Source organism: Gracilinanus agilis, chromosome 5, assembly GCF_016433145.1.
Source record: "Gracilinanus agilis isolate LMUSP501 chromosome 5, AgileGrace, whole genome shotgun sequence".
In the NCBI taxonomy this organism is placed as follows: Eukaryota; Metazoa; Chordata; class Mammalia; order Didelphimorphia; family Didelphidae; genus Gracilinanus; species Gracilinanus agilis.
The window spans coordinates 290519258-290541019 of NC_058134.1; the positions used below are offsets into that span (position 1 = coordinate 290519258).

General features: G+C 43.2%; 1 protein-coding gene across 1 annotated transcript in view; it reads right to left on the reverse strand.

Moving 5' to 3' along the window:
• Positions 1-21762, reverse strand: part of SLC4A8 (solute carrier family 4 member 8) — a 72096-nt gene that overhangs the window by 21524 nt on the left and 28810 nt on the right. The window contains exons 8-14 of the mRNA XM_044678629.1: positions 18075-18232; positions 17255-17342; positions 15801-15947; positions 8321-8421; positions 3917-4091; positions 2664-2797; positions 1431-1676 (exon numbers count right to left, since the gene is read on the reverse strand). Coding sequence (XP_044534564.1) covers positions 1431-1676; positions 2664-2797; positions 3917-4091; positions 8321-8421; positions 15801-15947; positions 17255-17342; positions 18075-18232 — 1049 coding nt within the window. The remainder of the gene's footprint in view (positions 1-1430; positions 1677-2663; positions 2798-3916; positions 4092-8320; positions 8422-15800; positions 15948-17254; positions 17343-18074; positions 18233-21762) is intronic.

Here is a 21762-nt window from a genome sequence, read left to right on the forward strand (position 1 = left end):
GGGGGGGGGGGGGGGGGGGGGGGGGAGGAAGGGGGGAGAGGGAGAGAAGGAAGATTCTTTCCAAAAAGGGGAGATTCTTACTATGTTCATGATTTCAAAAATCTTTATACTAAGGAAGTTTATTTTTTTAATTGCCAACACTCAACTTAAATCCCCACTGATTCAATATCAGACTTTTCTTGTTCACCTTTTCCTCAGGAGAAACAGGAATACAGGCACACTTCAATTTGTTGTGCTTCTCATTACAGCATTTCAGATACAGTGCTTTTTACACAAATTGTTTTTAAACCCCTACCTTCTTGTCTTAGAATCAGTACTGTGTACTGGTTCCAAGGCAGAAAAGCAATATGGGCTAAGCAATGAGGGTTAAGCTAAGAAGAGTCTGAGGCCAGATTTGAACCCAGGATTTCCAGTCCCTAGGCTGACTCTCAATCCACTGAGTCACCATTTTTTCCGACAGCATGTGCTCCTTTCATGTCTCTGTGTTGCATCTGGTAATTCTCGCATTATTACAAATTTCTTCATCATGACTCTCTCTGTTGTGGTGATCTGTGATCAGTGGTCTCTGACATTACTACTATAAAGGTTTTTGGGGTACAGTGAACCACACCCATATAAGAGGCAAACTGAACCAAGGATGCTGTCTGGGTTCTTGCTGCTCCCCATTTCTCCCTCTCCTCTAAGTGTTCAAGGGAAAGGAACGGTCAATGATGTCTCATTTTAAGAATCACCAGAGCCACCCCAGGCTCAGCAACCACCACCCTGAGCAAGGAGCAGACATCAACACTGAAGCAAGACTCTAGCAAAAAAGATTGAGTCATTAAAGATTCAGATGAGTTAAGATTTTTCATCAATAAAGCATTTTTTAAATTAAAGCATATACAGGTTAAACGTAACTTCTCTATGTTCTATGTATTGGGAAACCAAAATATTCCTGCATTTTATGGCAGTATTTGCTTTACTGTGGATGTGGTCTGGAACCAAACCTGTAATATCTCCAAGGTATGACTGTACTCTATATGGTCAAAGACTATTAAATCACCCCATCCCTCACTTGTCTAGACTTCTCAAACTCACAGAATCTTGGTGCCAAAAAGAATCCTAGACATCACTCAGGCTACTTCCATTTCCCAGAGGAGACGAAGAGACTCAGCCAAGGTCCCCACAAGGAATTAAAGGCAGAACAAAAATGAAAGCAGTGCCTTCTTTGACACTAACATTCCTTTTGGTTTCTCCAGTCTTCCACCAAGATCCAGGCTCTTCGCTCGCTAACCATTAGTGTTATTCTCCAAGGTTTCTGCATCTACATCTCTAGTTCCCAACAGGGCTCTGGAAATCTATCACCTCCCAGGGCCACACCATGGAGCAGCTGTGCTCCTGACCTATTTTCCTAGTCTCTGCTCACAGAATAGGAAAAAGCCCAAACTTACTAGTAAAGGCTAAGGTGATCCAGTTCACTGTGCATGTGGATGGGGTAGGTTTCCCCCAGGTGAATCAGTTTCTCTATTGCTTCGTAGATGAAAATGATACAAATCAATGAGGCAAATGCTTCTTCAGTAAAGCGGGTGATATAGCAGACAAGAGAGCTGGCATCCGTTGCCACAAGGACAATACAGAGGAAGGCAGTCCACAGTCCAATGCAGGCTCGGAGGGACAGGTACGAGAGGGCATAGTCTCTGGAACAGAAATTAAAAAAAAAAAAAAAAAAAAAAAGAAAAGAAAAGAAATCAAAAGCACCACTGGAGCCGCCTAACTAAGGGCAGAAGGGCCATGAGCTCAGAGACCCAGCCCAGCTGTCTGCACACATCCTATTCTACTTCAGGGACTCTCCCTACAAAGGATGTGATCATTACCTCCAATGCTTCTTATTCTACATGTTTATTTGGTCCATTTGATTTCATTTGGTCTAATGATTTCATTGCTATAGTGAACTCCTCTACCACTGCACAACTTCTTTACCATATAGAGTTCAAGAGAGTTCTGAAGATCACCGAGACTCAATTCATTTGCCTGAGTTGCCCCCAACCCAGGTAGCAGAGGCAGGACTTAAACCATCTTCTGAAGGTCAGCTGTTTATCCACTTCATCAGAGTGCCTCTTTCTTCTACTTTATTTTGGGATTTTTTTTAAAAAGCCCTTACTTCTGGGGGCAGCTGGGTAGCTCAGTGGATTGAGAGCCAGGCCTAGAGACGGGAGGTCCTAGGTTCAAATCCAGCCTCAGACACTTCCCAGCTGTGTGACCCTGGGCAAGTCACTTGACCCCCATTGCCTACCCTTACCACTCTTCCACCTATAAGTCAATGCACAGAAGTTAAGGGTTTAAAAAAAAAAAAAGCCCTTACTTCTGTCTTAGTACCAGTTCTAAGATAGAAGGGCAAGAGCTAGGCAAACTGGGATTAAGTGACTTGCCCAAAATCACATAGCATAGTGTCTGAGGCCATATTTGAACCCAGGTCCTCCCAACGCCAGACTAGCACACTATCCACTGTACTCCCTAGCTGCCCTTTCATTCATTAGGTCTTAAGGTCCAGGACTCCTATTCTGATTTGAAATTGCTGTCCCTTAACTTGATCATTTTTTTTTTTTTTTGTACCTAAGACCCTGGAATTTGATCTGGCCCATAACCATGAGTTAAGGTTTTCTGAAGGGAAAGGAAGACCTTACTTGCAGAACTTGAACAAAATCTTTTCAAACACGAGCACAGGTCCCGTACTTCCCAAGATGGTGAGAGCCTGCCCAGCAAACAAGGAATAGGCTATTCCAGTCATTGAGGCTCCAAATAAAGATTCGATTGCACTCTGCAAGGAATAAAATTCAGAACTGATTCCAGATCAGATCAATAAATGACAATGTTGTTCTCTTTACTTTATTACATATATTTTCTATGTATCTTAAAAGTCATTTGCTTGCATTTTGTATTACCCAAAGTCTAATACTTCCCCTACATCAAATGAAAACACTTTAATAATTCAGGTACCCAAATCCATCCATCTCTCAATCCTTGCAATCCTGAGCGATGGCTCATTCCAATATTCTTTTTTAAAATATGTGAACCATGATGATAAGGTCTAGGCTATAGGCTGTTCAAGTCAGTCGCCTTAAAGTCTATTTTAAGGTGACAAAAGTTTATCTTTGGATTCTTCCTAAGGCATCATAAATCAAAATATGCAAATATCTTCCTGGCATTGATATTAAAGAACGTAATATTCACTCCACACGTTAGGAAATATTGTTTGTAAAGTTGCTGGGATGGTGGCAATTCATAAGAGTCTACCACTCTTGCAAAAAAACAAATTGGAGCCAACTGCTAAAGATAAACACAAATAGAAACAAATTATATAAATGTTAACTAGGGACAATAATGGCAATACAATCAACTCTCGTTGAATGTATATTAATAGAGGGTAGCAGTGACATAAATTATACAATGTGACAAATGATTTCCAAATCCTTCTAATTTGTCATTGGAATGTAGGATGGGCATTATTCAAGGGACTTCTGTTTTGACAACAAACTTCCCTATTTATGTTTGGCTAAGCTAATATTAAAATAATTTATCCTCCCTCAGAATATATTAACACCATAAGAAGTTGGCCCAGAAGGGTCAAAAATCAACTAGGAATTAACATTTTGTTATGGATAATATAAATCCAAAAGATTAGTATAATCCCTCGTATTTCCACAAATTACTTTCATATTGATTATCTTCTTTTAGCCTTATGCCATTCCTGGAAGGCCGGAACCACTCTCCTGGTTGTATTAGAGTGAAATAAAATCCAGAGAGGGGATGACTTGCCAAGCGATTAACTAGCAGAACTAGGACAAGAACCCCCATGTCAGTGCTCCGAGCACCAGACAGCACTGCCGCCATCATGCTCTCTATCATTATGGGCCTTAGAGTTGATAAAAGGTCTTACTATTCGTCCCTCAGTTGCTTCTCCGAGCAGGCCCCCAAAGGTGATCACAGGTGACATGCAGGCACAATACAGGAAGAGGAAGGAGGCCAAACACTGCAGACTCAGCGCGTCCCGGTAGTCACTCCAGTACCAGGGGGCCTTCCGCTTTATGTCCAGCACTAGCCCCCCAAAGAGCCTGCAGAGACGGGAGACAGCCAGTGAGCCTCGTGCTCCCCCTTCACTCCTGCTGTGGGAAGAGGCAGGTCACCAAAACGAGGTGCTGCTTCAGGATCAGCACATGTTCTCCATTTGCCAAAGACACGACTTTCACTCCTGTTTAATGGCAATCCTGAGACAGACAGACAACCCAGAGGAAAGCCAGCACCGGCTCCAACTACCTTACAAATCCAAAGCCCATCTATGAACAGCCCCTAAAGCCCTGAGGACTGAACACATACAAAAGGAAAAATAAAGCTTGAAAGGCTGCTGCAAAAGTACAAAAGGAAAGGTGAGGCAGAAAACAGCAGAGGGACAAAGTGAGGGAGAAGAGACTCGTCCAAAGCTGGACAACACGTCTCTAGGGAAGCCTCAGGCCTCGCTGCCACCAGGACGCTGGACAACTGCTCTGGCTCCCAGACCCTCTCCCACATCAGGCCCAATGCTCTTCTTTACCTCCACCTAAGAACAACTTAAATTAGGTCATGGTCTATCCCCAGGCTGAATAATCAATTTAGACCCCAGGCGTGTGAGGTCAGACAGTTATTTTCCTTTCCCATAACTGGTGGTGCAGTGGGAATTGGGCCTGACATCAGGAAGCCCTGAATTCAAATCCAGCCTCAGATACTTACTAGCTGTGTGACTCTGGACAAAGTCACTTAACCCTCTTTGTCTCAGTTTCCTTCTCTATAAAATGGGAGGAATTCCACCACCTACCTCACAGGGTAAATGAGAAATATTTGTGAAGTGCTTAGCAATACCTGGCATAGAGTAAGCACTTAAAATGCTTTTTCTCTTCCCTTTTCTCACTCACATGTGGACACTTCAGGACAACTGCTCTTAACCAGAAAATGTGTTCCCCAGCCTGGAAGAGTCACCATCCTGGGAAAAATCTTCTCCCAAAATAATCTACTGCTTTAGACCAAGAAGTTATATGAATTCAAAAGCTCAACCAAGGGTATGCTGTTTAACAACCAGCTCTCAGACAAATTTTTAAGTTTAATCTACATCACAGATATTTTCTCCATCCCTTCTTAAGACTAGACAATCAACAGCACAATCAAGCCCTGATTTGAAGTGCTTGCTCATTTCCATGGTGTGAGAATTTAACAATTAATTCCCAAGAGCCCATTCAGCTGGCTCCAGCACACCCTGGTATCCCCTCAGGGGAAGGGGGTGTCTCCCATCACATCAGTGACTCCCTGATGGGCAATGACTCTGGGAAGCAGGAGCCCAGGAACCCACTAACTGATGATCATTTATTTTTTTAATGTTTCAGCCCTGAGCTCCACAAACTTGCTGTGCTAAAAGTGACACTTATAAGTGTGCCTAGGCGAAACTCAGAGAACACCCCGACTCTATCATCTGATCATCACCCCACCCCTACGCAAGGCAGGGAGAGCATCCATCTTCTTGCTGAACAAGGAAACAGTTAATGAGGTTAAATGGCTTGCCCAGTTTACCCAACTAACAAAGAGACCGGATAGAGTTCCCAATTCCTCTCTCCCAACCCTGGGTCGAGTCTTCTTCCCTCTATCTCCCCAAGCTGCCTCCCTGGCACCACTGCTCTCAAACCCCACCAGGGCTGCTGCTGTTTCTCCTTTCTGAAGGTTCCTCTGGAACATCATTTCACCTGTTTAAAAATGTTGGGGGCCATCCAGGGTGAGTCGTCCTAGCTCTGCTCCTCTCTAGGGATAGCCCTGGCTCCCAGGATTAAATCCTTCACTAACTGAAGTTAGATACACCAAGGAAAACTCCCACCACACAAAGGGTCAGCAGGCCTGGATAGTATGAAGGAAGCTCCTTGCCTATCATGCAGACTAGGTGGATGAAGCCTGGATGAAGGAAGGAGAGTTTTCTAGGGAAACTAGTCCCAGAAGTGATATCTCCAAAACCAGGCACGAATCTGTCTTGGGCAGCCCCTTCAAGAGAGCCTCCTTGGTCTGGGGCAGAATGATCTGTGGTCACCCACTTGCCAGGCTCATTCCCATGTCTCCTGGGACACATTCTTTATGAGAACAGATATATCCCACCAGACCTTTGAATTCCCCAAACTTTTAGTGGTCCACTAAAATGCCAAGATAGTCATGGCCTGACCAAAGCGTTGGCTGTGGTTTTAAACTTCCTACTCCATTCTTAACATACTATTTTGACCCAAGGCCAAAGAGAACTGAGGCAATGTAAGGTACTGGTAGCAGGTCTCCTTCCTCTAGAAAAGGACGTCTGTAGGCTACAGGCACCATGCTGAGATGCTAAGCTTAGATCATCCCCTAGTTCAGTGTGCTGTAGCAAGGACTATTTTTTTTTCTTTTCTTACCAACCATGCTATGGGGCATTTTAATTTTGTGTCCACACTTTCTAAAGTTGGGAAAGATGGAATTAAATTCACACATTCATGCATTCTGTGATGCAAAAATGCAAGATCGCAGTGGATGGCCAGACTCTGGATGTTCTTTGCCAAAAGTACTTTGGGAAAGGTCAGAAATAATCTTTTCTCTCAGGACCTGAATTACCCAATATCATTTGATGGTAAAGGAGGTCAGCCACTGAGGGTGGTAATTAGGAACATAATGGATCTAATGGATCTAATAGATCTAATCTAACACTAAATCCCATGCTGCCATGGACGTTAGATCCACTGAATCTCCCACTGGAAAGATCATCTCCTAGATGTCCTCTCTTCAATACTGTACCCTTCCAAAATTCTTGTCTTTTATAGACAATATCAAATGGGTATAATAAATTCAACATGATCAATTCATTGCTAATAGCACTAGCAAGGGGATATCAAGTCTTGCCACTAGAAATCTTTTCTTTCAAACTAGCCAAGTGTGTCAGTGAAGATGAAACCATATAATTTCCTATCATTTATCTCAAATTATTAAGTAAACTTCTTTTTTTTTTAATTTAAAAATACTGATTAAATGCCTATTCTACTCTATATAATACATTGTGTGAGGAGCAGAAGCAGACATAAAGATAAACAAAACAGTTAGTTCTTCTAGAAGGGTGGGGACAGCTAGGTGGTTCAGTGGATTCAGTGGTTCAGGCTTGGAGATGGGAGATCCTGGATTCAAATATAGCCCTCAGGAACTTCGCAGCTGTGGGATCCTGGGCAAGTCACTTAACCTCCATTGCCTACCCCTTACCACTCTTCTGCCTTGGAACCAATATATAGTATTGATCCTACTTTTGATTCCTAACTGAGAAGGTAAGGCTTTTTAAATAAAAATCTAGTATGGAGACAGTTCTTTTTACAGTTTAAAGGCTTAACAAAAGTGAAAAGTAGTACCTTTTTATTTCCACTGAGGATAGAGGAAGAGGTAAAAGGCCTCTATCTTTTTATTTTTTTTTCCTTTTAAACCCCTTACCTTCTGTCTTAGTATCAGTTCTAAGACAGAAGAGTGGCAAGGGCTAGAAAAATGGGGTTAGGTGACTTGCCCAGGGTCACACAACAAGGAAGTATCTGAGACCATATTTAAACTCAGGATCTCCCATCTCCAAGCCTGGTGCTCTATCCACGGTGCTACCTAGTTTCTCTGGCCTCTATCACAGGAGAGAATTAAGTTAGACACATCCATCAGAACTTCCAGGTTTGAAGAGTTATTGGTCAAAAGAATGTTAGTAAAAGAGATTTGACAAGATTTTTCTGGCCATTCTTAAGAGGTCCTTTCTTGAATAGTTGGGCTGCCTTTCTACCTGAAGGCAAGAGGGCTGGCGACCCAAGAAGCCCCTTTTGGCCTCCTCCAGCTTTGAGATTCTAAGATCCACTGCTTGTCATTTAGGGTTCCAGATTTCTTTTGTATCTTTCTCAGCACCTACTACTTTGCATGCAGGTCCTCTTTACTCCTGAGTTCAGAGCAAAAGGTCTTTAGGATTGTGCATCTTTGCAATTTCTCTCGGTTCCTTGTCATATTAAGTCTTACAAAGACATTTGAATCTATATATATATAGCTCTTGAAAAGCAAGGCTCAGAAATAGAATTCAGCCACATGGGTTCATTTATAACTAGGTCAGCATGGGTCATAGCCCCAAATAATATATTTTTATGTGTCCATAACACTCTGAGACATTGGTTGCCCCCCTTCAAAAGTTCTTTCAAGACTATGTAAACGTCATCATAGTAAATACTGAAAGAAAAATATTTCTTTTTTTTTTTTTAACATCTTCTTTACTTCTAACACCAACATGAAACTTCACAAAACTCACCTCCCTGTACGTTGAAGTTCAGGACCACTATGGCCACCATGTTGCTCTGGTTCAACATGACAAATATTTCCATTTGGAACCCCAGGCATCTTCCTTTTTTCCTAATTACAAAATATAATGAATTACTTTTACTGATAAAATCATCTTTTGTTTTTTCATATTAATGGAAGAGAAAAAACAATGGAGTTAACTCAGAAAACATCAAAGGATGCAAAAACCACTTCTTGGGCAAGGTTCCATAACTGATTTTCCTTTTTAGTTTTTGTTTTACTCAAATGGATATAAAAAGTATTTTGTATTCACTGAATTAATAGTGTCTGGAGAGTGAGAGCAGAAGACAAAGGGAAGAGCAGTGTGCTAGCTGGAAGAAAAATAACAATTACATGAAATACCCTCAAAAAAGAGTAGTCTACATGTAAGAGGTTTATTATATAGGAAGGTCCTAAACAACTTGATGGCCTGAGAGGGCAGGGAGCCTTTTCTTTGGACTTCAACTACCTCTTCCCATGTAGATCATGGATATGCCCACTAACAACTTTTTTGAGAAGACTCCAGGGAATCTACTGGGATATGCTCAATAATGTATCACTGAGAATAAGTATATGTCCTTAATCATCATGGCTAGAAGTGAACTGATTAATTAGCTTGGACTGTTATGGATGGGCTGGGAATAAACTATTGTAAATGAGAGCCAGTCCTTTGTGCTAGGACTGTAAAAGAGAGTCAGTTGCAGAACCAGTCTTCTCCTGTCCACTTCCCACCCACTACCTTATCACAGAGGTCCTTTAAGAGCTGAGTGCAGTGGTCTTCCATTGTAATCATATGCTATAACTTGCTCAGCCATCCCCAATTGATGGGCATCCCTTCACTTAACAATTCTTTGCCTCAACAGGAAGAGCTGCTATAAATAGAGGGATACCTTGTGTTTGGTGCTGAGGGACTGGGGGCTTCAAGTTCTCATCCCCCTGCAGGGGTTCTGTGTTAGTTAAAATCACCTGGGGTTCTATTTGGAAGGATTGAACCTCAATATAATGTTTGACAAACTTCTGTGGACCTGTGGGGGTCCTTAAAACTACATTTTCCGTGGTCCAACGGGTTTCATGGGTTTCCGGTTTTGGATGACATATTCAAGGTGAGGGACTGTTTGAAATTAGGGGGAAGTGACTTGGAACTTCCTCTTTAGTTACCTGAGCTCGAGGAGAGAGGAAGGTAAAATGGCTGAGGTGAGGTTGGAATAGGTTTTTCTTACAGGCACGTGGTCAGTTTATCTCTATCAGCATGGCTTTTATTAAAATACTATTCTCCCTTTTGATCTCAACCATCATCATTTTTAATCATAACAGTTTGGCGACCACGAAGGTCAAAATTCGAACTCTCAATCTTCCAGATAGCCTAATGATAGCCATGCTTTCTTTTTGGCCTGGCTCAGCTCTTTTGAGCACTTTTTAAAAAAGGAAAGTGGCTTTCCTTTCCATGCTTTTGCTGAAAGCAACAGCATGTTTTTGCCTCAGACGGTACTCAGCCAGCCAGTCCAGCCCAAACCACCTTGGGAGGTAAGGCCAGCCGATTCTGGCTTTTGGCTTTAAAACTAAAATGCCGGTGCCCAGCCAATGTGTCTCTGCCGCTGCTCTCCTGACTCCTGACCTGATCTCCATTCCTACTGTGCCGCAAGCCTGCAAGCGTCCCAGTGCCTCTCCATTGATCCTGCCTCTGGTGCTGTTAATCCTGCTAGTTCCAGAACCCCAAGCCCCAACATCAATGACCCCCGGCCGCTGCCTTTGCCGAGATCTCGATCTCCAGAGACTGCTTCAGTTCTGCTGCTAAAGATTTTGGTAGTATATTCCCCTTTCTCCCTATTTCTAGCCCTCCATGTGTTTCTCTAAAGACCTAATTTAGGCAACCCCCACCCCCACAAGCTCTACGTGGTATTTTCTACAAAACTGACCTAAGTTTTTCTCTAGCCCTGAGCCCATGACCCGACACCATGTGGACCTAGCGTTTACCCTTAATGGGGCCCATGGCCTATTCACCCCCATACCTGCTCAGAACTTTGAACTGAGATGAGAGCAAAGACTGATTATAAAAAAAAAAAACTCCTTAAACTCAGCAGAACTCAATCAAAAGAACCTTAAATTGAACAAGGGGTGAACTTTTAAACCTCGGAACTGAATGAGTTTTATTTCTGTTTTAGAGAGACTGTATCTTACTGTATTTTGCTAATTAGTTTTGTAAATTTATCTTGCTTATTTTGTTGATTTTCCTGTTGCACTGAATCATTTTAAGTTAATGTAGTTTGTGGCTGCTAGATTAATTCTGTTTATGATTTTATTGTAACTCTCAAATAATGAAAAAAAATATTAGAACTGTAAGAGGTTTTGACTAGCTGGTTATCTGATACTCATATTATATTTCCTAATTTATTTCAGGTTTCATTTTTACTGTAATCAACAACAATGTTATGTTCTCGTACCATTTGAAAGTTACACATTTTAAAAGTTATAAATTGCCTTAATTTTGTTCGACTTTGGAGAGTTTGGTGCCTGCCTTGAGATTTAAATTGTAATTTTATGAGAGGTCTTTTAAAAATTTACTTTAGATGCTTAGTACCCTTCTGTATAAATGATAAGGTTTTTATGTATTTATTTTAAAGAATTGTGGTCTTAAAGGATAAGCTTTATATATTTTATTGTGAAGAATTGTTGTCTTATACATATATATATATATATTTTTATATTAGTCTATGTTTTAGCCTCTTTTATCAGAAGGGTCTAGAATTCTTGAGGATAATTTAGACCAGAAGGTTTTTTTTTTAAATATCAGGTTTTTGTATGGAAGCAGTAACAGAATTTGTTGAGAAACCCTTAGCCAAGGTTTAAAAGTTGTAACAAGTATATGATTTTTGAACATCATTGTTTATTGTTTTAAAATGTGTTATTAGAAATATGGTATTCTATTTGAATGTGCATTGTGAATCTGCTATTTTGTAAAACCCACTTTCTCTCACAGAAAATCTCATTTTTGGGTAACAAAATCCTTCTAGTTCTAAGCTGTATATATATTTTTGATTTTTAAAACTTTTTTTTATAGAGCAATTGATTTTTCCTTTTTCTCATCTTGTACTGGAAGTACATATATAATCATTATTTATCCTTTTTTTTATTCTACAGTGAAATAAGCTCAATGCAAATACCTGAGTCTGAGCCTGAGACTATGGGATTGTGATTTAATGCCTCTCTGATTCCAGGAGAAGTGCTGGGCCACATGGTCAGAGACTTGACTAAAGGATATGCATGGATTGCAGAGTTCTATGCCAATACTTTAGGGCTTGGAAATTGGGGTTTGAGTCCTGGAGTCCCAGTCTTTTCTAAAACTTTAGAGGACGTGGGTCCCCTCGACTTAGATTCCTAGAAAGCACCTAAGATTGGTTATTTATTTGGCTCAGTTCCCTGAAAAGCTGATGATAAGTCAGATCAGAGAGAGACATTTTCCTTAAGTCCTGGCCCTGGATGGGTAATTGCACACTGTTGAATTCACTTTAATTAGACCTTCATTCAAAGGTCTAAGTTTATTTTCCCCAGATTTTGCACATTTCATTCACAAGTTAATTTTTCTTCTTTTTTCTTGAATTTTATTCTTTTTATTTTGCCAATTGAATTCATATAACTCCCAGGACTCAGCCACTCATCCTTAGCTGACCTGAGGTACCCTTTTTTTAGAAAAAAGGTGTGTTTAAGATTTACCTCACGGGGATATCTGTTAAGTTGTTTTTTAAAATTCGATAATGTAAAAATATATGTATATTTATTTAACTCTTTTAGGAGTAATTTCACGGGGAATTATATAAAATCTTAGAAGAAAATATGTATGTTTTGTAATCTATAATGTAAAGTTTAAATTCTTTTGAGAATGGTTTCAGAATAAGGATCTTGCCATCTCCCCAAAATCCAGACAACGAACTTGTTTTGGTGAAGACACCATGAAGATGTCTGAAAAGCCTTCACTGTACCATGAAGACCAACTTTGAACTTTGGAGTGCAGTTGATTGAACTATGGGGAGTTGAAATTGAGTTGTATGTATTGTTTTAAATTGTACACTGTTGTGCCAGTGGGGGACAGCCCCCAAAATTGTATTGGTTGCAAGGCAGAAGAGTGGAAAGGGCTAGATGATGGGGTCACATGGCTAGGAAATGTCTGAGACAAGATTTGAACCCAGGTCTCCCATCTCCAGGCCCAGCTCTCTATCCACTGAGCCACCTGGCTGCCCAATACCTTTCAATATATCCAATTAGCAATCAAATTATTATTTTCCTCCATCTCTCACATATGACCCCTTCCCTCTACTCACTCTGTCAGCCCCCACAGACCCTACTGTCTAGGGGAACCTTGCCCAGGCTTTCCTCTAACATCTGTGAAATCTTTCTCTAGGTCTGGGGAAGGAGGACAAAGAAGGGGGGATGGAGTATGACAAGCACAATGTTCTGGTTTTTTTTTTGTTTTTTTTTTTAGACCCTTAACTTCGGTGTATTGTCTCATAGGTTGAAGAGTGGTAAGGGTGGGCAATGGGGGTCAAGTGACTTGCCCAGGGTCACAGAGTCTGGTTTTGTTTTTTTAAGGATCTGGGCACTCAGGAGAATATTACTACCCTTGGCCCCAGCCCCAGCCTAGACTCCATTGGGCAGGATTGGGGGTGAGACCTGCAGGCAGGCATTAAGGCTTGACATTTGAGTCTGCAGCCCTCAGCACAGGGCCTGGCACACATTCCTAAGAAATACTTTTCATTGATTACTTCTTCCACTGCCTTCAAGGGTTAGAACTCTTGAGTCAAGCAGGCCATGGCCATGGGTGCAGGCTTTGAAGTAGGTCAGAGCATGTCAGCTGGGAGTGGGGAACCTAGACCCAGGAGGGGAAACAGTGTCCAAAGCCTGCAGAACCTCCTGAACTGCAGGGCTGTCCGGGAAGCATCCTGAGACCCAGTCCCAGACCCTCTCCTTTCTCAGGGCTTTTTGGGAGACAGGGGTTGTGGGTGCGGGTCTCAGGGGGTGTAGGAGAGGCCTAGACGCAGAGGTTTCCAAGTAAAAACACATTTTTGTCTTTCCATAAATTCTATGATTCCATTCTGAAGAGAATGGCTGAGAAAGAGGAGCCTAAAGCTCATGAAGGTATCTCTCTTTCCTCTCTCCCCTCTTCCCTCTCCCTCTCTCTTTCACTGTGACTATTTTTGGACATTTGAACTGGGAGTCCTATGGGCAGCTGCAGTTTAACAGGTCCGAAACAGAAGGCACTCAGCCACTATCTACAAGCCCATCCTGGCCATTTGTGGCTGCTCCTAGAGCCCATTGGCTCACAGATCTTGTCATTTCTGCCTCCATCTCCTTCCCTCCCCTCCCCCCACTGCTTCACCTCTCCTCTGGATTTTGGCAGTGGCCTCCCCATCTATCAGCTGATCAACCCTAAGAATGGGTCTGATAGTATTACTGCTCTCTCGGACCAAATATATGGAAGTGGCTCTGGAGAGCCCTCCCCAGGACTGCCCAGCCGGGCCTGGAGTGCACCCCCACCCCTATCTGCCACCTAGAGCCCTGCTTCCTTCAAAATGCAGTGAGGAAATACCCGTCGGCAGGGCGCGCCAGTGCAGCTCCCAGCCCCCGGCCCTCGGCGGCCAGCAGCAGCACAGGCTCAGGCTCAGGCTCCTCACAAAACCCCCCTCCTCCACCTCTCTCAAAGGTCTTCCCTCCAGGAAACCCCAAAACCAGCCAGGTCAGAGCCTGCCCCAGCGCTAGATCCTCTTCAGCAAGGTGGTCAAAATAGGCGAGGCGCATGACAGACGTGTGCGCTGAGCCAATCAAATGCTAGGACGGCGAGGAGCCCCGCCTCAGACACGCCTCCACCTACCCCAACCTCCCCCACTAGAAGTGTCCAGCTCTGTCCCTCTTTTCCCTCTCTAGAACCCGAGCCCAGGGCAGCCTCTCAGGTCCTGGCCAGGGGACCCGGCGCGCTACTCTTTTCCTTTAGCTACACAAATGGTCCCGCTGTCTGCACACGCACAGCTTGTTCGAGCCCCCCCAAAACCGGTGTGAGGCAGCTGCTCTCACTGTCCTGTTTTACGGAGGAGGAGCCGGGGCTGAGGCAGGCGCACTGACCTGTTTCCAGTCCAAGCTGGGCGCTTCAATCTTTCCAGCATGAACTCTGAGCAGGTTATTAAGAGGGAAAACAAAGACCAGAACCTGCAGCCGGGATGCTCCCTCCCTGCCGCATTCCTGCCCCGGCCACTCAGAAGCCCAACTTTTTCTTTTCCTCAAAGCTCACCTCACATGTCACCTTCTTCATGGAACCTTTCTGATTCCTTCAGCTGCCAAAGCCTTCCCGCCTCACCATAAACATAGTTTTAAAATGCTTAGAAATGGGAGGGAGACAAGGGTGGGGTGGGGTGGGGGGGAGACAGAGAGACATAGAGAGGAAGAGAGAGACAGAGTGGGGGAGGGAGACAGAGGGAGAGAATCCATGCAGTAGGCTATAATAAGCTGGGGAGGGCAGGGAGTTGTCCTTTTTGTCGTTTTATCCCCAGTGTCTAACACAGTGCCTGGCACATCCCAGTAGTGTAATAAATACACAGATTGTAGAGCTCTTATTTTAATAATTCAAGTACTATTCCAGGGTCATTTCCACAATCAGCGGTTCTTAAACGGGGATAGATTTTATTGGTTTCTCTTGTGATGCTGTGTATTTTATTTTGTGAGTTTAAAACAAGACTGAGATTTCCTGGGACTGCAAAGGGGCTCCATGACACAAAAGAAAGAATCTCTGATCTAGACCCAACAGGAGAGCTGTGCTTCTATATACTTCTCTTTCCCTTCCTCCTTTCCTTCTGAGGATCACACACACACAAAAAAAAGAGGGATAAGGAAATTAGTAGGAAAGGCAAAGAATACTAGGGACACGGAAAGGAAGGGTGCATAATTGGGGAATCTGAATGATGACTCGAATGCAGATATCACTGTAACCACAAAAGCCCACTTTATGTGGCCTTCCATCATGGTTGTGTGTCCTTACCACATTAGAATGATGACACAAATATGCTTGCTGTCTCTAAACATCTTGTTTTATGGCCTCTGCATGTGCTGCTCTCAACCACAATATTCATCTCACTCACTTCTTCCATGTCCCTCGCTTCCCTTCTAAAAATTTAACTCATAATTCATGCCTCCTGGAAGCCTACCCTGATTGACCCAATTCATTTGAGATCACTCTAATAATCTGTCTTTTCTTAGAAGTTATGCTGGTAATATGTTCATTTATTCCTGCTATATGGTTTATCTGTAGGTGCATGTGTCTTTTTAAACATGTGCAGGTTCTGTCTCCTTAAATTAGATTACAAATTTCCCCAAAGCAGAAGCTATGTCTTTTCTTATTTATCTCTCCACACCCTCATATGTAATATTTTGCACCCAATAAAATATGTAGACTGACTGGGGTACATTACCTGGGAAGGAACATTTTTGGGTGGTTCAATTCTAATTGATGGATCCCATTCACCTGGAGGCAGCACAGTCACTTGGTCCAGGAACTCATCAATACCGGCTAAGAGGTCATCACGTTCCTTTGCCTTATAGGCCACATCATGAAAAATCTATGAAGAAGAGATGGCTCTTAGGAAGAGTGCAGGGAATTTTCCTGAAGGAAAACAATTATCACTGGAGGTGGGGAAGATGCAATTGCTTCTTGATTTTTATCCTGGCACTAGAACTCTAAACTACAAATAACTTGTAGAGCGTAGTTAAAAGGGTGGGGATAGGGGGCAGCTGGGTAGTTCAGTGGAGTGAGAGTCAGGCCTAGAGACAGGAGGTCCTAGGTTCAAACCCGGCCTCAGCCACTTCCCAGCTGTGTGACCCTGGGCAAGTCACTTGACCCCTATTGCCCACCCTTACCACTCTTCCACCTATGAGACAATACACCGAAAAGTACAAGGATTTTTAAAAAAAAAAAAGAAGGGTGGGGAGGAGGGAGAGCCCAAAGGAATCATAATTTTTTATGATAAAAAGTATCTGGGTCCAAAAGAACTTTAACAATGGTCTCTAAGTAGATTAAAGGCTCTACAGCTGTTCTCCATCTCTACTCAGGACCAAACAAAAGGATTTAAATGAGAAATTAGGGAAAACTTCAGGAATAAAAAGATTGGATTGCACTTCAGGATGAACTGAAAAATGAGGTTTAGAATTTATCTTTTTATACATAAGATACACACCTATATAAATATATACATATAGATAAAGAAATATAGACATATGCATATACATGTATGCATTTCTTTTAGAAACAGTTGCTAAAGCAGAAACCCAGCACATTTGTGCCACCATTCTGCACTATTTCGGGAGCCCATGTCATCATGAGGCATACGTCATGATGTTCCTCATAGTTCTTTCCTTATGTTCAAAACCTGTTTTACTGGCCTGTGGATGCAGAGCTTTATTCTGCTGGTTCACACACATCCTGCTCTCTCCTCCTCCAGCACCACTGGGACCCCACCCTTGCCAAAGACCAAAAGCCTGCCAAACTTCTCAAGAGTCCAGCATCTGTGTGAGTGGTGCCTAGACAGACCTCCATGGGGAATGCTCACACATGAGACATGAGTGCTGACAATGGCAAGGAGGAAGATCTACCAAGATCTGGTTGTTTATTATTAGTGAATGGGCAAACATAGCTTTAGATAAAGGAAAAGAGAATCATGTACCCCTAAAATGGACAGCCAGCAAAGCCAGCTCCAAACTGTCTTCTCTGTTGAGACACCCCACCTAACACAGCAACCACCCTAAGGAGAGATTTCTCCCTCTCTGTGTCGATTCCCTTTGGTCATAGAGGAAGAGTACCCAATCCAAGTGAAGAAAAGCTACACTAGAAAAACAGCAGTTCTGACTATCTCAAGGAGATTCATCATACCTCATCAGTCATGATGGTGGCCATGGATCTGCCAATCTCATGATACTGTTGGCCTTTTCCTACTGGTCCTAGCAAGATAAACAAGAACCTGAGAATAAACAGAGAAGAAACGGTTGTTGCTAAGCCCCAACGTATGAAATTTAATTCCTCTCCAATGAACCTACAAAGACAAACATTATTACCAAAATTTAAGTATATGCCTTCAGCAGACGCTGTTAATGGGGCCATACCAGCTATTTTAACTTCCATCTCCAGCACAGACATCTCAATCTTCATTAAAGCCATTAGCACAGTTGACATTTAATAATGTGGCTACCATTATGTGGTCTTTCCATGGAAACAAAAAACGTTATTTTGGCAGAGTTCTCTCTAAAAGGTCACTTTTTACATGTAGTACAGATGCAATCCCATCTGAATCCTATTTAGCACTCTGATGAGACAAACAAGGGGAAGAGGCTAAAATGATGAAACTCCCTAAAATGATACAAACACAGTTCTAGACACGTGAATACACTTTATGATAACTGGATCCCAAGTAGTCTATGCAATGTGCCACAAGTCAAATAATTTATAGCTCTTCTTTGCTGGGCTGGTACTTGGAAAGTCTATTGCCAAGCCTTTGCCTGAAACATTTCCAACATAATAGAACTTAGTTAATTGAATGTGGTTTCCTTCATCAAGTGGTTTTCTTAGAACTGGAATAAACTCTACATAGCACCTTAGATCCTAGGTCTTAGTAGTACTGAGTTGGTTTTCTTACCAGGGCTCAAAAGATACAAGACTTTTAAATGAAATTTACTATATATATTTCTGTCTTTACCTTGTGGGGATTGGTACTTCTGTGAGGCCTGAGAGAAGAACAGCAGGGGACAGCCTTACAAAGGCCACAATGGGGTGGTCCAGGATATCCACCTCTCCGACCAAGACATTGGAGGCTTCTGCCCCAATAGGGATTTTCTTCATAAAATGAAGGTCCACCTAGAAATCCAAAATGAGTAGAAACAAGGATTTAGCACCTATCGGGTCTGCTCCCTCCATTCAGCATGCAGGTTCAGAGTGTGCATGGAGGGAGTACCTGGGGAGTGACTGTTCCCATAGGTTCCAAAGTACCCAACCGTCTGGCACCCCAAAACTCCCAAACCTCCAAAGGTGTGCTTTATCAGTCAGGAGAAACAACCCAAAGCACAGGCACTTACTAAGATGTCACAGTCCAAACAGAAGACAGAGGAAGACATACCAGGAGGCACCTCCATGGCCAGGGCAGCTCTGGCCTCCAGTGTCCTTTCTCTGCCCATTATGCCCCTGCCAGCTCCCCAGGGCCAAGTGTCTGTGCTGGGGGTCATGCCCCTGGGCTCCCAGCTCTGCCTTTCCCACGGCTTGACTCTCAAGGGTCAGGATCAGTTTTTTTTTTTTTAACTTTATTATTTTTTCAATTACACATAGAAACAAATTTTTACAATTTTCTGACAGTTTGCAATTCAGATTCTCTCCCTCCCCAAGGAGGTAAATGGTCTGTTATAGTTTGCCGACATGGAATCTAAAAACCCCAAACTTACAGCCTAGTGAGATCTGATGAACCCCAAGTTTTAGGACCAGCTTGTAAGTAGGAGACCCCAAAGCTTGTACTTGTTCCCTGTTCTGGTGAGAATTCACCCTGTAGGGAATCTCAGGCTAGCAGTTTCTTGTCTCCAGACTCTTGTCTTCAGAAGCCTCTCCCAGTAAATCACACCCTCCTTCTGAGGATCAAACTTGGGACCTTCGAGACTGACTGCAGTGCCTGCTGTGCCAAAGTCACTTGGTTTGGGCCTTGGCCCCACCTAACAGGATAGTCTTTTACCCTAGGGTCCATTATTCAGTCTGAAACTGCTAGTCTGAGATTTCCTTCCGGGTGAATTCTCACGGGAACAGGGAACAAGTACAAGCTTTGGCGTCTCCAACTTACAAGCTAGTCCTAAAACTTGGAGTTCATCAGGTCCCACTAGGCTACAAGTTTGGGGTTTCTAGATTCCATGTCGACAAGGTTATACCACTAAATACAAAAGTAACAATATATTCCCCACATCATGACTGAAGACACGTATCGTACATATAATAGAAATCTCCTGTAGGACATACAATGAAAGACAGTGGGCTTTGATTGCCTCAGACTCCAGCAGTTCCTTCCTTGGCTGTGAAGAACATTTGGGGTTCTCTTGGAGCCTTGCTTTGCTGCTAATGACTCAGTCTATCCCCAGTGGATTGTCGTTCACTATTTCTGTTACTGTGTCTGATGTTCTCCTGGTTCTGCTCACTTCCCTTGCATCAGTTCATAGAAATCTCTCCAGGTTTTTCTGAACTCAGCCTGTTCCTTGTTCCTTACAACGCGGTAGTGTCCATTCCCCAAGCAATGGCCACCCCCTCGGTTTCCAGTTCTTTGCCACTACAAAACGAGCTGCTAAAAGTATTTTGGTACAGGCAGGTCCTTCTTCCCTGTCTCTGATCTCTTTGGGGTACTAACTCATGAGTGTTGTTGGGGTGTCTCATGGCCCTTTGTTCAAAAGAACCAGAAAAGGGAACACTGGGGATCATCTTGTCTGGTGCAGCTGAAACACGGGAGAACAAGAGGCCACGAGGAGCTGAGGTCAGGAAGGAAGCAGCAGGAGGAGTGTAGACATCCACTCTCCAGTCCTCGATGGTAGTATTACCATCAAGGTTTATGTCAGCAGCCTGGTGAAAGAGTGAAAAGAGTGGAATAACCCAGAAGGAGGGTCTTGTTCTGTGGACAACCCAGGCCAAGAAGCAGATGCAGGGAAAGTTTTATCACATCTATAGTGGGCTTTCCTGTCGGCTGTCCCAAGTCATGTTCCATTGAAAGCTGTCTCTGTCTGAAGCATGTGAAGCTCTGCTCCCTCTCGTTAACTCTCTGGACTTTCCCCTATTGGACATACTATCTCCTCCTGCTTGAGGAGCTCCACTCCATGATGCTACAGCCATTGGAGGGGGCCTCTTCTATGTTACAAAGCTATGCCCTGAAGCAAATAATATGAACTCTATAGCCATTCATCTCTCCATGGCTTGGAAAACTTGGCTTTTGGCAGAGAGTGCCTCAGTGGATAGAGCCAGGCCTAGAGTCAGGAGGACCTGGGTTCAAATCTAGCCTCAGACACTATCTAGCTACTTAAGGTTCTAGGGTTGTTTTTGTTTTTGTTTTTGAATACAAATAAAAGGCTTCCGGGTATGACCAAGTTTTACCCAACCGTGGATCAGTTCTTCTTCCAATTCAGGCCTTCATAAAGAGATGGTGGCTACAGACAAGACTTTGAACTTCACTAGCAGCAATATCTGCTTACCTCTGTTACTTGTCTATTACTTGAGTAACTGTCGACTCTCAAATCCCCACTGCGGCCCCCAAAACAATAATAAAGATAATAATGAGCGCTCTCCTTTCTATCTGAGGTCTTTAAAGCCCTTCTTAAGTTGTCTTATCTCACTAGACCCTCAGAATGAGACTGCTAGAGAAGCTGGCAGTATTCCTGTTTTAACAAAGAAGGACATGACCTTACAAGAGCGTACCTAACTCACTCAGTTGCACAGCAGTGGCTGAGGTGTGAAAGAGGTCCTTTTCTCCCCCCTGTCCAGAACCACAAAGAGGGAAATGCTGAGTGTCCAAAGAGCAGCACAAACACAATGTGATGGCGGTAGTTCAAAGAAGAGAGACTATATTTGATGAGAGGGATCAGGAAAGGTTTATAGTTTTAAAATTTTAAATAATTTAGATAGTGGAACCTCAAAAGTATTCAGTAGAGAGGAACTTAATTGGCATTTCAAGTCAATGAAAACTGGAATTTGCAAAGCACTGATTGAGCCATTGCTGGGCAAAGGATGGTTTCAGTTAGGGTCTAATCCCTAAAGGCTGACTTGGAGAAGAGCCAGCAAAGTTCCCTTTCTGCTTCTCAGCAGGACAGGGCAAGGAACCCAGCTGGCCTCTGAGGTCAGACCTTTCCCCTAGAGCAGTGAGGGGCAACCTTTAAGATGGAGTGCCAGGCCCATCCCCCACCCCACCCCCAGACTAAGGGCCTCACCCATGCTCCTACCCAGACCACATGGTGTGCCCCTCCCCATAATGAGTGCAGTTTACTCTGCTTCCCCCTCTTATTCCACCCAAGGGAGGGAGGAAGCACTCTCACTGGACTGCTGGGCAGGGGGACAGGTGATATAGTAAGGTTTGGGGAGAGGGAGGGACAAAGAGCACAAGCACTCTGCTCTGCTCCCCTCTAGTTATATGAGCTATGATCCCCTCAAACCTAGCTCCTCTCCAAAGAGGAAATTGAGGGAACCTTGAAAATTTCAAACTATACCCACTTTAGTTAGTATTCAAGGAACCTGAAGCCATTTCAAATGCAATGCTTTATTAAGAGAAAGAAAAAGCCAGAAAAAAAAGCAAAAAAATCCCAGCTTACAGGAAAACCCCTTATTTATAGAAAACTATAACCCTGTTTAAATTATATCATCTTGACACATCACACACA